The following is a 15,525-nucleotide window of genomic DNA, read 5'->3' as shown; positions in this document are numbered from 1 at the left end:
AACCTTGGCAAAAAAAAAAGCTAATTGGTTTTCTACCAAAGCAGAAAACAAGCAGCTCGTGTGTTTTCTCAGAACACATCTGTAAATTCAAACGTTAAGTAAACAAGCAGGATATCTCAATGTTTTTATTATTCTGAAAAAAAAATGAATTTGTGTCAATTTGGCACGAGAGCTTATTGCACAACCAGTGTAGGAAGCAGAGCGCTGATCTCGTTAAATCCATCTACGTCAATAAAAAGTGCAATGAAAACATCCCGCGTTTAAAACAGGACGCAGTTTGATCTCAAACTAATTATAAGACAAAGCTAAAAAGTTGCTTTAGAAGTAAAAAAGTCTAAAGCGAGTCTAACGATGGAGCAGAGAGGAACTTCCCTCTGATTTGCCAGGATTACAGACTCGCGGTGAGGCACTCGCTCTCCTTTCCGGGGTTGTTTATTCCTCTTGAAGCATGCTGTTGTTGTTTTACGCCGAGGCAAGGTTGCACCTGAGCCATGAATAATGAATGAGTCTTCTGAACAGGCTGCCTGAAATATTTACCCTCGGCCCACCCACCTGCCCTCCTTTCCGCAGTGGTTTCCTTGATACGTTTCTCCGTGCAGCTGTGCAGGAGCAACACATCTGGGAATACTTTCCACGGATTTATTTTTGCTTCACACTTTCCCAAACCTCCGCCGAACCCTCGTGAAATCACCCCAAAACTCCACTGAAGCGCCGTCCTTTCACACTTCTTACCAGTTCCAGCCCTGCTTGCTGGACGGGGAGTATTTGTCCATGAGAGCGGTGAGTTTGAGCAGCGAGAGTTTCTGCAGCAGGAGGAACTGGGAGACGGACTGGTTCTCCACTCCTGGACTGGTGGGAAGGGAGGGCAGGCTCTGTTCACTGGACCAGTGCAGCTGCTGGCTCACTCTGCTGGAAACGCAAGCGCACAAATAATGTTAGCATTAACAACAGAAACAGGAACTAATTATGCTCCGGAGTTCACACACATTCTTCGAGACATTACTGAAAATATTAAGTTACTGGATTACAGCTTCACGTTCTGATCTTTAGATGCCCCAATAAGAGAGATCCATGTTCATAATGAGGAAGTGAAACTGCTGCACTGCGTTTATTCCATCCCGAGAGAGCGATGAGCGCCCAGGGACCAACTCCAGATCTTAGCCAGCGCCTTTGGTCAAGATGGAGAATCTGTGCATGTTTTTGATGGTGGGGGTACAGAAGAGGATTAGGGCCACATGTGAATTTTTTTTTTTAGTTCTGACTTTAAAGTCACAATTCTGAGATTAAAGTCAGAATTATGACTTTTTTTCAGAATTCTGAGATTAAAGGTCCCATATTATGCTCATTTCTGCTTCTTAACATGGTTCCTTGAAGTCTAAATGGAATGTTAGTAACATGCTTTGGTCGAAATAAGTTGAAGGATTGAGCACAGCAGGGTTCTTGAAACACCAGTTTCACAGCCCTGCTCCAGGTGGCCTGTTTCAGTGCCTTTCCCTTTAAATGCTAATGAGCTACTGCGCGCCGCCTACGGTGCCGCCCACTTCTTCCTGCCTGCGGAAGACGTGAGGACGGCATCATGTAACCATGGCAACGGCGGAGTTTCTGGAAGTAATGGCCGCCGGACAACAAGATGCGCCAGAAGAAAGTAAGAACGAACATTGATTCTTCTCATTGGTTAGTAGTTAAGTTTGTCACCTCGACATTACTTTTATGTTACTGCAGACTAACGAAAGTTGTACGAGCTTACTGGCCGTCTGCCCCGCGTTGTTTCAAATAACAGCCCCCTTCTCCTGCCTCAAGTGTTTACAGCTTAGCCAAACCTCGGCTGGTGTTTACTGCTGTCCAGCTGAAGTAACGCGGATGCAATTTAGCAATAGCAGTTACAAGAGAAAAGCGTGACCGTATATTATTATTTACCTTTATGTAGCCAGGTACGTTGCTTGAGAACCTGTTTATTTGTAGTGACGACCTGTAATTAGCTACTGCCAGCAATTTTCAAGTTTTCAGTAAGCCACAGTTGCCCCCCCCCCCCATCACCTCTCTACCAGCAGAATTGGTTGTTTTTTTTTACCAGTTACAACGGTTTATAAACTTTAGATATATTATAAAATAAAAAATGCGACGTGATTAGCGATTATAGTTTCCAGTGAATAATAAAAATTTCTGTATAAAAGCAGGTGTTCCTGTGGCAATTGTGTACAAATGCCTACAGAACCTGAGAATATCTGCTGTATGGAAATACCACAATTAAGTGTGAACACTGGGCAAACATGGTTGTCATTTTTCTGTCACTCTTTTCTCTAATCTATCGTCACTCACTTACCTTTCATAATTTTTAGGTTACACGAAGACTACAGCAGCTTCCTGAGCCACCATCGTGCATGGTGGACCCTCCTGGCCTGTAACCTGTCTGCCTGAATGTATCTGCACTGCAGAATGCACTGAACATTTATCAGACAGACTATGGACCTTTACGTCTGAGGGGAATAGTGCAGTAAGCTTTTAGTCACATAAATACTATTAATTTATCGCAAAAGTGTTATGATGAAAAGTACATAACTGATTCCTTTATCTTACATTGCTTGTGGTTCATCTTTTACTTATTACCATGAAAATTACATATCAAACAATGAAAACACAGAACAGTTAGGAAAGATGTTTTATTGTAAGAAACATTTGTAAACATGTGTTGACATGAATGAAATAATAACAAGAAAATAAATATCTGAAGTGAAACAGTTTGACTTTATATATTAACTTCAATATCAATATAAAAAATAATAACAAAAAAAAGTATCTAGTTGCCATGGGTGTAAACATTCAGTGCTGACTTTATATTGAATTGTGTTCAGCCAATGTAGCCTACAGAAGCTTTGTAAGCTGGTGCTGGGGCTCTCTGGGGTGGAGAGTGAGAGTTGTGCTGCCTGTCTGTGTGGTCCGAGAGGTCTTCAGGGATTATGAGTTTCAGCACCTCTTTCACATATGGGGCAGGGTCCTGGAAAACCTTCTCGAGAGCAGGTCCAACAGTGCATCACCTCAGTCTGCAGTGCAATAAACAAAAATGTATGGTCACAGGAAAATTGCAGTAGAACCAAAAAGCCTTGTGCTGCAGTGTTGTAAAGTTTCTCTTATTTCTCCTAATTACTGCTTATTTATACATTCTCCTTATTATTTATTTTGAAAACCATCTTAAAATAATTCAGATTTTAAGTTTTAAGTGTTTGTGTTCAACCTTTTGTGTGATGCCTGTGTGTCCATGTTTATTTTAATTTGAGAGGTTCAAATAAAAGATTGTAAAACTTACGGAATGTTGCCTCTGTCTTCACTGGTTTGGCTCTGCACTCTCCCTTCCTGGACTTTAGAAAGCTCAGTTTGAAAAGAGGATCTCCTGATGATGTGGTGGCTTGTCCTCTATCAGCCTTCTCACTGTAATGCAGTGCAGCCAGGTAGAGTCTTAAACAGTAAAAAGACAATAAAACATGAAAACAATTGCAAGAAATGGGCAAACAATTTAAAATGTTCTCAACAAGTAATCACAGTTTAATTATCCTGCACAGAATTCCCAGATATGGATAGGAGTAACACATGACAGCACTGTTACAGTATAATTCAAGCACTAAAGGCTGCAACGCCTTATGTTACTCTAACCTGACCTCTTTATTTCAGTAACGAGTAATCTAACATTTCCAAACCAGTGATCTGATTAAAGTTATTTATTCAAGTCACTGTGCATTACAATTATTTTGGTCATTTTCCTTAGTAAAAATATATATTCTTGCTTTCTTCTTGCGTCTCGGGGAGTGATGTCACGTACGTTTCAAGTCACGTTTTTACCATGAGGATAACTCACGTGTAACACCACGCAGCAACACAAAAATGGAGGGAGGAGAGAGATGCGCGTTTTTCTAGCTGTTATTAAAAACAAAAAAGCACAAATACTTGGTCAAGGGCCCGGTCCGGCCCGGCCCGTCCGAAGATAGCGGCGGGCTCGGGCAGAGAATCTAAACTCTGTGTAGCATTCAGCAGTACACTGGTTTCGCCCTGGCCTATGCCAACATATTCCAGCTTAGAAAACGTTTTCAAATGCATTATTTCACAAAATCCTGAAAACTTAGACCCGGTGGAGGGTGTGTGATTGTGCCGCTTGACCGACCGGGTCTCTGGGTTTGCATGTGGAGACCGTGTTGATCGCGAACTAGCTCGCGGTTAGCATTAGCATGGAAGATCGCGGTTAGCATTAGCTGGTACTATGTGACACTGCTTGGTTAGTTAGTGTAAAATTGCTAAATAAAAACAGCTAAATACTTGCACATGCAGACATTTCCGTAGGACACGCATTACATAATGTGCAAGATCAGAAATGTAATACACAGAATGATTCTGCTGTAGCACTAACTTGTGTGGTCAGAGAAGCTAACGTTAGCGGTTAGCCGCTAACCATACCTTGTTCTCAATGGTAAAACACACAGTACATCACACACGAGTTCAGCCTTATCTACAGGAACACACAGCACATTATTTGTATACTTACATGTCCTTGGTCTGCAAGTATTCCTTTGAGTACAAGTCTGCCGACTACTCCTGCCTTGTACTGGACCAAGTTGGTGAAACAGTCAGCGTCAAAGTGGTTCGCACACACGAACAGTTTTTTGCCAACTTCAGCTGGGACATTGGCCTCAAAAATAAATTCAATCCATGCTGCTCTTTTGTCCTCTGCACAAGGGAGACGATGAAGTGTTTTGTGCTGGTCCTTGCAACCAACAACAGCGCACTTCTCCTTGAGCTTGGACATGGTGATTTCAATAGCGTAATGGCGGATCTCCCAGACGGTAGCTGTACCTGGTGGGTGGAGACACCGTGCGGTGAAGGGAGGGGCAGTGGGGTAGCCATATGCAAATGAGTGGCCGTCGACGTCGACAGCCGCAGCAAATTTGACTGGTGTATCTGGAAACTGCAGGCAGGACCCCTTTAGATATCTGTATCTCACTCAAAAAAGCACGGATAGTCTTTTTTCAAAGTTTCTAGGTGTGTGGCAGCACCATGGACCCACAATAACACCCCAAATACCAGAAAAAGTCAGTTTTTCATAATATGGGACCTTTAAAGCCAGAAGTCTGAGAAAAAAGTCAGAACTTAAAAATGTTTTACATGTGCAGACTTCTGACTTTATTCTCAGAATTCTGAAAAGGAAGTCAGAATTCTAAGAATAAAGTCTGAATTCTGACTTTTTTTTTCAGAATTCTGAGAAAAAAGTCAGAACTTACAAAATGTTTTACATGTGCAGACTTCTGACTTTATTCTCGGAATTCTGACTTCAATCTCAGAATTCTGAGATTAAAGTCTGAATTCTGACTTTTTTTTCAGAATTCTGAGATTAAAGTCCGAATTCTGAGAATAAAGTCTGAATTCTGACTTTTTTTTTCAGAATTCTGAGATTAAAGTCAGAACTTAAAAATGTTTCACATGTGCAGACTTCTGACTTTATTCTCAGAATTCTGAGAAAGAAGTCAGAATTCTGAGATTAAAGTCTGAATTCTGAGAAAAAAGTCAGAATTCTGAGAAAAAGTCAGAAGTCTGAGAATAAAGTCAGAACTCAAACATGTTTTACATGTGCAGACTTCTGACTTTTTTCTCAGAATTCTGACTTTTTTCTCAGAATTTTGACTTTAAAGTCAGAACTAAAAAAAAAATTCACATGTGGCCCTAATCCTCTTCCGTATGGGGGAAACCGGAGAACCCGGAGAAAATCCATGCAAGCACTGGGAAAACATGCAAACTCTGCACCGAAGGACCTTCTTTCTGCGAGGCAACAGTGCTAACCACAGAAGAAGAGCGGTTAGCGGTGTTAGCATCCAGATTGGAGGGAAAGTTCAGCAGAGGAGTTGCCAGGTGGCACTAAATGTACCGTACAGGTTACAATTTTATCACAAATCAACTCTGCAGCTCCTCAACACACAAGAAGAAGTTCTAAAATCAAACACTGTTGGCCTGTTATTCTTAGTATAACCTCAGAATATCAGCAGGTTAAAAAGTAAAGGGATCAACCACATGATTTTAACATTTATTTATTCATGTTTGCAGAAAGGAAACTGTGTGTGTTTACTTATATATTCATATATGTAGATATGTTTTGTGAGGGGTAAATGGAGAATACATCCTTACTGGAATCATTATGACATAAATAATTAATAATGGGAATAGTACATGTGGAACAGACGCCCCCGTCCCTCGAGCCGGCCTGTTACCGCGGCACGGTGCACATCCAGACACACGTAATCGGGCGCCTATATTAAAGCCGAGCCTGTAAAACATTCAGAGCTGAGAATGAGAAACCAGCAGCGTCCTTCAGCGCGTTGATGATGCGGCTTGACTTTACATTTCAGGAGCGGCTTCATAACTTTTTATTGCTCTGTATATGAGAACAACTGCAACAACTAAGACGTGTAAAAGCAGCTCCATAAAGAGACGATCAGAACTGTTCGCCACGAGGCCGCCGCTTTTATCTTGAGTGCCTCGCAGTGACTCCACCGTCAAACCCCTCTAAGTGTCATTATTAGGGCTTGTTTACAAAACTCCAGAGCAATTAAAAGTGTCCGCTAATTACTTTATATTTACACAACCTGAGTTTTGCTGCCAGAAAAGAAAATTGGCTTTCAGCGGCAAGGAAGTTAAATGTCACCGCAGCGTTATTGAGTTTTCCGTGTCGACTTTCTTTAATGATCTGTTTTTACCACTTTGACTTATACTGCTTGTGAAATATGACGCGCTCTATAAATAAAACTTGATATAACTGCTTGAATAGTTTTACAGTCCAAGTTTCCTCACCTGCTCCTCGGTTGAGGCGATCCCGTCTCCGGCTCCTCGCCGTTCACCGGTACCGTCTCGCGGCTCTCCTCCTCCTCCTCCTCCAGGTGGATGTTTCTGGGGGAGGAGGGGCGAGGGGAGGCGGCGGAGGAGCCGTGGGCAGGTGAGTCCTGGGAGGAAGAAGGGGAAGACGAGGAGGAAGAGGAGGAGGAGGAGGAGGTGGAGGAGGAGGAACCTCTCTGAAAGTCGTCCTCGGATAGATTCTCAGACCAGGTGGAGACGAGTTGTTGGAGGTCGCTGATTCTCTCCAAAACGCTGTCCAGAGCCGAGAAAACATCCTCACCTGCCAACAGTCGACTCACCTGAGAGAGAGGAGAGAATGTAGGGAAAAATTAAAGGAACATTTCATCAAGGAAACCAATTACCTCAGAATTACCAAGTAAAGCAGAATATTAAAGCTAAGTTGGAAGAGTTTGAAACAATTTGAAATCTTTATTCTACTTTACTTGGTTATTTGGGGTCGACTGATGTGTTTTTTTCAGGACTGATACCATAATGATTAATAGTAACCAAGGAGACGATAACCAATAACTGGAACAGATACACATTTAGAGGAAAAAATCAATTCTTAGTCTCAAGGTCGAGAAAAATCAGTGATGGAACAAAAGGCACAGACCCAATTATCGGGTCCAAAACATGAACTTCTCTTATCCCAACTCGACGATTCGATTTAAGTTATGCAAGCTAAGTTTTACCAATTTAGAATTAATAGTCGATTTTACTTGGTAAGTTTGAGGTGATCAGTTTCTTCAGATTGTACAGAAGTAGAGTTCATTTGTCAGATTTTACCGTGTCGTGTGTGGGAGACGACTGCCGAGCGTGAGACCGTCGTTTGAGGTGAGGATGAAAATTTGACTTCTTAGACGATTAGATTGAAGTTGTGCAATCTTAAAAGTACTTAACCTGGTTATCTTAAAGGGACAGTGTGTAATATATCAAGTATTTAGCGCCATCTAGCTGTGAGGTTCTACATTGCAACACTCCTTTGCTCACCCCTCCCGTTCTGAAGACGTTGGAGACGTTCCGGAAGCTACGGTGGCCCTGACGGACAAGAAACTCATTTTCAAAATATGGACTCTTTCCCAACAGCGTCGAGTGTTTCTACTGATTCAAGTAATGAGGTAAAGATGTAGTTAGTTATTGTTATTGTTAGTGACGAGTGCTTTCGCTGAGCTCCCTCTCAGTTCCGCAGTCAAGCTAGCTCTGAGCGAAAACGTGTTTAGCCTTACTACGTAGTACCACGTAGTGCTTTGTGTCCCTCTCGGCAGTCCATAGTTTTTTTAAAACCGGAAAGACATGGCGGCCTCCATAGAGCTTGCCCGTGCTGTGTATATTCAGATAGGTAATTCTTCGCTCAGGAGGATAAGTCAGATTGTTGGCGGAGGTAATTGTACACCAATGAAGACGAAGACGTTGATTTGAGTTAATAAATTACTTAAATCGTTACACACTGTCCCTTTAAGAAAATCAGTTTCCCAGATTTTTCAGAATAAAGCGTCTTTGCCAGATCAAGTCAAGTACGTTTCTCGATGACGCGGACAGTTTAATGTCTCTTACTTTAATGAAAAAAATGACGACAAGCAGAAAAAAAGAAAAACCGTGCTATTGAAACTTTCTGTTCAGACGGCTGATTCAGCAGATTTTAGGACTTTTTGCAAAATGAAGGATTTGATTGCAATACGTCACTTTTTGGAGGACGGGTATTACACTCAGTCTCCCCAAAGAACAGGAGTAAAAAAAAATATATATCTATATAACTGGTTCCTTAAAAGCCATTACCTAATCACTTCTATAATATTTTATGTCAGCTTTTACTTCCATGGCTGCCATCCTCTTGTCACAGACGGTTCCAACTTTTCCCTCCCAAGTGGCTCCAGACAGAAACACTCCTGAGGTTGAGATGATTAATATACTGCGAGTAGTCAGAGACGATTGTATAGTTTCAATCTAAAAATGGAGTTTGATACGAGCACTCACAAAATGATTCCCGGATTTATGGGGAAGCTCCGTATGGTGCTGAGCTCAGCAGAATCTCTGTCCTTTATTGAGTAACCTGTCTTTGTATTTGACTTTATTTTACGGGGGTTTTATTCTTTCTTTAGCGGAGAGGCAGCAGAGCCAACGAGAGAGAGACAGACTGCTCCTGATGTTGTGTTTTGATACGTATTTGATTGGTAAGTCACTCCATAAAACCGTCACCAGAGGGCACAGACGACCATAATCTATCGCACATGTTGATCCTGAACTGTGACTAATCAATCACTCTGTCTCTCTCTCTCTCTCTCTGACCCGTTCTGTCATTTCTGGAACAAATCCACAGACGAAATATCAGGAATAACTCCAGTAAATCTGGGCCGTTAAAATCTGATCATCCAACATCGTGACAGTTCACAGTTCCTGTTGTTAAACAGTCTCAAACAGTCACTGCTCCTCCGGTCAGAAGGAGATTTGTTCGCGGATGTTTACGTTACAGCGGTTGCAAGAAGGCAGTCAAGCCGGACACCACTGTTCAAGACTGTGTTTCCACATTATAAGAGTGAAACCACTGGATACTGGACATTTTCTACGCCGTGTTTGTGGCAACAGAACCAGTTATTTTAAAGGTGAATACACGTGTTGCCACATATTTGTTAGTATTATATATAATATAATCAGTATGAACTGTTTTAAAGAATGGAAACTGTCAGTATCCCTCGATGCTTCGGCTACATTAAGGGCAAATTGTTTTTGTTTTTTCTACGTATTCCTAAATGGAGGACTCGAAAACTGGGAAAAAACACGAAAACAATGTTGTTTAATAGTTTGAATTCTGTTTCTTGTGTGTGTTTCTGTCTGTGAAATTATCTCTGATTGAACAATTTATTGGGTCAATGATGCAGCGTCTCTCCAAAGACGCGTGGTGATGCACTTGCGTTTAAAGTCCAGGGAGAATAAATGTTTGAAGCACAAAGAAAGAGCTTAAAGGAAAAAGAAACGTAGACGATCAGAACAAAAAGTATTTGTTACATAATGAGGCTTCGAACTTGCCTAAAGCATCACTTTATCTGCTTTTCCTGCTGGATTATATGAACAAATAAACCATTTTCAATGTGCCATTGGCAGCAGCGAAATTGTGTTTTTTTGAAAAAATACAAAATAAAACAAAATTGAAAAATCACCTGAAAAGATGTAAATCCAAATAGAAAGTATCAGTAGAGAAACCGTCTTGTGACCCACCTCCGACTCCTCGCCCATCCGTTCTGCATCGCTGACGCTCCCTCCACTGCCGCCGTCACTTCCAGACAGCTGCTGGTCGTCGGGCACGTTGTCGTAGATGCTGAGCCGGTGTTCAAGCGCGGCGAGCGGACTCGGGACGTCACAGGAGGAGGAAGACGAGGGGTCCTGGTCACTGGCGGCCAGCGAGGACGGGCCACGTCGGACGCTGTGTCGCCCCCGGAAACCGTGGAAGCTCCCGGTCCTCCAGTTGACGTTGGTGTTGTCGATGATGGGGGACAGGATGGCGTGTTTGTGTGCGAGGGAGGTGGGGAAGGTCCCCGGTTTGTGTCCGTGGGGGATCTGGAAGACCAGACTCTCGTGGAGGCTGTTGTTGTTGTTGTTGATCTGGTTCCTGTAGTCCTGAGAGGGTGAAGAGACGGATGAGAGGAGGTTTAATAGAAAGGTAGTTACTGTAGATTCGATAATGAGGCCTCATGTTTGTAACTGACCTCTGTTCCTGGGTGGTTCTGGTTGTTCCGGGTCGTTCCACCGCCGACCCCGACACCACTGTTGGAGCGTTTGCAGTTACTCCTGACCCGTGTGACCGGGCTGGGCGTGCTGACAGTGCTGCTGCTCTCTGACTGGCTGTTACTGCTGCTGCTGCTGATGGTGTGAGTGGACGAAGGTGAGGAAGACTCCCGGCTGCCGGGTCGAACCTGCAGACTGGAGACATTCAGGAGGAAAGAGCTCCACAGTTAAAGATGCACAGGGAACGGTATGAAGCAAAAAGTAGTAAAAGATCTATAAAGGAACAGATCAGCCCCAAATCTTAGCCGCTAAGCTAAACAGGATGTAAATAATATCATTTTGGATCTCTGTGCGTCTAGATTTGATTGCTGGGTCATTTTTGGGTGAACTGTGCCTTTAACATGCTCCCAAAGTTGTATTAGTCGAACAAAAAGTGGCAGTTTGTGTTTTGGATTTCTGGTGCAGAGGAGAGAATGTTGAATGATTTAGATGGTCAGCAGCGTCTGTAAAACTGTTGTAAATACCAAACGACCGTCTTTGCTTTTGAAAGATTACACCCCACATCCTCACCTTGCCGGACAGTGCAGCCTCTCCATCCTCTCCTCCTCCTGGCCCAGAACCGGCCTGCTGACAACATGCCGACTCCTGCTGCTGCCGCCACCGCTGTGAGCAGAAGCGAGGAGGCCGGTCGATCCCCTCAGCCTCAGCCGCTCCATCTTCTTCAGCAGACTGGTGCCCTTCTTCCTGGGCGGTTTGTCAGGGAAGCAGCCTTCGGCCTCCTGAATCACGCTGGTCGAGCCTCCGCCACTCCCACAGGGGGAGGGCGGTCCACTGAACGAAGTGTCCAGGGACGTCTTGTTGGAGGAGGAGCAGCGGGAGGAGCTCCTGCTGGTCTCCTGGTCGTCCGCGGTGCTGGCAGTAGCGGTGGCGGAGGTGGCCGCGGCGTCTCTGTGGCTCTTGTGGTGTCTGTCGTGGCCTTCGCTCTCCGTGCTGCTGGAGCTGTGGATGGAGCAGACGTCATGGTGGTCGCTGACATCACACAGAGACACGTCTTGGTGTCTGGCCGGGCCGTCCGACAGAAGAAGGAAGTCCGCTGTCGACTTGAGGCGACGCCATCGTCGTGTCCGCCTGTCGTAGGTCCAGTTGGGGCTGATGGCACAGAAGTCTTCTTCGTCACAGTCGTCTCCCTGGAAGAAGAAGAAGAAGAAGAAGAAGAAGAAGGACGGTTCAGACATACAGAAATCTGAATGTGGCACGAATATCCAAACATAAGTACACACTGACACTAATGTATGCAGAGAGACATGTAGGCAAACAGAATAAATACACAAACACGTTCTCAATAATTCATTCAAGCATGAACATCATTATACATTCATACAAACAAAACCACAAAGACATCACACTCCTCAGCATGTGGCCTAACTTTATATTCAGGATTTAAAATGTAGTTGCATTGTGTTGAGGATAAAAACATTATGTATTGTGTCTGTATGTTTACCAGCAGCGAGGGTCCAACTTCACACAAGAGCAACGCTAAGTAGTTAAGTTTACATAAATCTTACTTGTTCTGTAAATTTTAGGTTCTTCTTCTACCTTATTTTCAACTCCAGATCATCGTTTCTCAAACTTTTTACACCGTTTACAACCTCTGAAAATATTAGCATCAGTGTTCGCTTCGCTGTCCTCACTTTCAGTTTCAGCAGGACGGTTTGAAATATTCTTCCCCTGCTTTCTGAAAGATCTCGTCTGCAGCCACATTTTCTCGTGTTTTGAGCCTCTTAAATACAAAAGGTGTAAACTGACGGTACTGAATATCGAGGCGTCTCAAACAAAATTCTCCTCACTTCACTTTCTCCTAGAAAGAGAACTGAGGAGGAGGACTGATCAGCTGATATCAGTCAGAACCAAGTGAAGCTTAATGTGGAGGTTCTCTCATAGCGGTTTCACACTGGCACGGTTCTGGTTCTGGCACTGGTTCGGTTCTGGAGTCTCAGAACCTTGGTGCTGTCTGGCGAACCAGCCCGCTTTCACACCAGTTTAAGTGGAACCAAAGTGGGAGGACGTCATTCCGCGTCACACAGGCGGAAGTAAACACAGCAACGGCAAAATGGCAGGTCGTGTGGATTATTTACGAGCGTTTGTTTTGTTGCTGCAGCTATTTGCTCACATCCAACACACCAACATGCACCAACTGATGATGATAAGACGTAGGAGACGATTACGTATAAGGCGAATGGTATGTAAAAAGTATATTTATATGTTTAACGTTGTAACGGTTAAGCAGACGTAGCTAACGTTAGCCTGGCTAACTGTTAGCCTACACCGTATTTAACAAAGCATGGGTGATGCCCAAATCGCCACCAAACACTTTGTTTCTTCTGCCGACCACTGAACATTTTTCTTCTCCATCGTCTTCTCTGCTTTCTTTCCTTCTCCTTCCTGCTTTCCTGCTCGACACGCCCACTGATGATGTCACGGTCCGCAAGGAAAAACCAACTGTTTTTAGGTTCCGCTGCGAACCGACTTTTCAGGTTCCAAACCAATTATTTTTTCAGTCTGAACGCGCCGGCCGGTTCAAAGTTGCGTTCGGGAACCAGAACCGTGCCGGAGCCCTGCCAGTGTGAAACCGCTGTCAGTGTGACGCTCCCCGTGGCTCCGCCTCCTGCTGCGTTTGAGTTTTCTCGGTGTTTGCTTTCAACACTCACCCTCCGTTTTGATCTCCGCGGCTCCAGCCTCATCTCCACACATTTGTTTAAAGTGCTTAATCTCCTGAGAGAGGGAGAAACAGTGGTTAGTGGAAGTGTCACTGACATACTGTGTCATACCTTCATCATTCATCATCATTATGCAGCGTATTAAACTGAGTGCAAATGAGGATCAAGAAGAAAACTGAAACTTCACGTGTGACAGTGAAGTTTGATCTCTGGATCAGCAGATCAATCTGAGGAAACAGCAGCTCTTGCACTTTCCTCCTTACTACCGCTGTGGTGAAACCTCAACCAGGTACTTTTTCTTCTACTTTGCACTTGTACTTGATTACATTCATTTGGTAACTTTAGTTACTTTGCAGATCAAATGCTGCATCCGAGCCGAAGCAGCGCATTTTTAAATTAAATAATTTTATTGGCGGCTGGATTAAAAAAAAACACTGAATATCTGGAACAGGCAGACGATCAGTTGACCAGAAGTATTCAGAATATAAATACATGTAAAAATATATAATTTAATTAACTTTAATTTGACTTGTACTTTTGATACTTGAGGACACTTCATATCAGATACTTTTTGGACTTTTCCTGAAGTACTTTTCATTCATCATGTGTGACTTTAGAGAAGTTTCAACACGATATCTTTTCTTTTGCTCCAGTGTGACTCTCGGTCAACTTCGCTTTCAGCAATTTAAACTATTTTGGTATGAAGGCAACAGAAGGGGTGCAACGGAAATGCAGCCGTCAAAGCTTCCATCATTGCAAAAGTGAGTGCGCTTTTATCTACAGTAGTTTTGAAACTCCATAAACACTTCCTGTCAGGTAAAATGACCACGTTCAAGTAAAGACTTTGCAGGAAAGCGTTGTGTTACTGTCGGGCAGCGGTGGAAATTGCTCCGCTGCACCTGTAACCACACAGTGACATCACCTCCTAATAACACCTCATTAAAGTGAGAGTGTGAATAGAAGAAGATATATATATATATATATATATAAGAGTTTCATGTGGTATCAGCTTGTCTGGCACCTTTGAGTTGGAGACTGCTGTGAATTGCTGCCATTTCCTGGTGAATGCTGCTAAACTGTTGTGTCTTTCTTCTCTAAATGTGTTTTTTACAGTTGAAAGCACGGATACATAATGGAGCTGGCTGAAGAGGTGCGTCGCTTCTTTATGTGAGAGGTAATTACAGTTTGTAGGGAATGGACGATAAAGTGATTCTGAGGTAAGATGATGGAGAGGGACCCAGAGAGGCGAACCAACGTCTGCCACTGTGGGTGGAATTCATGTTTTGCCCTCTTGAGCAAAACTTTGAGTCAGTTTTTGCAGAAGGGTTCAAGTGAGAGGGTATCGAATTCGAGTTTTATCTGAACTCGGGACCGTTAGTGCACCATGTTGATGGATCAGCTGGTTCTGGTTCACAAACTGATATGGGTCTTTCAGGTTTTTCAATCCAGACCAACAAGATTTGTATCGTATTTTCTGACACTGATAAGGTTTCTGGGAAGTTTTAGAGGTCCAAACAACACAGAGACAAAGTCAACAGTTTAACATTTGGAAATAGAAGCAGCTGCCTGTTACCTGCACAGCGAGTCGAGGGCATCCTCATCCAGGAAGTGGTGATCGCGCTTCGCCCACTCGACGTCGATGGGGAACCTGCAGTCTGACGCGCAAAGCAAGACAAATGACACAATAAGTCGCCGCCTGAGATCATCTCCTGTATCATCTCGGCGCTGACTCTGCGGGCCGTGCGGCGCCGGCGGAAAAAAACTGACAGCCTCATATTTACCTTTGAATAATTGCACATACTGAGGGAAGCCGGCCGCTCGCAGCCAATCACAGGCCTCCTTGGCTTCAATCTCTGCAAACAGCGAGAAGGAATACAACATTGATTCAATTATAATCACTTCATGCTCCGCCCGCTTTAAGAGGGCAAATATTTGCACTTAATCAGTCGTCTGTTTATGAAGTTTAATTACATTTGCATTTGGGCAAAAAAAAACATTGGAGGGGAGAAAAACTGGGAGCACATACAGGCTATTAATTATCCGTGACTCTTGGAAGAGGCCATTTTAATTACTGCTAATTGGCTGAGTGTGGGGACGGGAGCCTCCGAGAGAAAAGAGAGATTTGTTTCATGTTTTCCTTCCTCTTCATCTTCTCTCCATCTGCGCGGCTTCAACCCTCTGAGGTTGTTGTTCTCACGTGCTGCTCATCTGACAGCCACAA

General features: G+C 43.6%; 1 protein-coding gene across 2 annotated transcripts in view; it reads right to left on the bottom strand.

Annotated features, from left to right (window-relative positions):
- The window catches only part of LOC115594764 (rho GTPase-activating protein 7-like), a 117,726-nt gene that overhangs the window by 17,495 nt on the left and 84,706 nt on the right, over positions 1–15,525 (bottom strand). For both annotated transcript variants that reach the window (XM_030439012.1, XM_030439013.1), the window contains exons 2-9: positions 15,086–15,157; positions 14,878–14,959; positions 13,296–13,359; positions 11,158–11,774; positions 10,569–10,782; positions 10,081–10,479; positions 6,826–7,166; positions 733–909 (exon numbers count right to left, since the gene is read on the bottom strand). In XM_030439012.1, the coding sequence (XP_030294872.1) occupies positions 733–909; positions 6,826–7,166; positions 10,081–10,479; positions 10,569–10,782; positions 11,158–11,774; positions 13,296–13,359; positions 14,878–14,959; positions 15,086–15,157 (1,966 nt within the window). The remainder of the gene's footprint in view (positions 1–732; positions 910–6,825; positions 7,167–10,080; positions 10,480–10,568; positions 10,783–11,157; positions 11,775–13,295; positions 13,360–14,877; positions 14,960–15,085; positions 15,158–15,525) is intronic.

The sequence above is a fragment of the Sparus aurata genome, chromosome 13, assembly GCF_900880675.1.
Source record: "Sparus aurata chromosome 13, fSpaAur1.1, whole genome shotgun sequence".
In the NCBI taxonomy this organism is placed as follows: Eukaryota; Metazoa; Chordata; class Actinopteri; order Spariformes; family Sparidae; genus Sparus; species Sparus aurata.
Note: the sequence above shows the minus strand (reverse complement) of the source record. Positions and strands in the feature narration are given on the sequence as shown.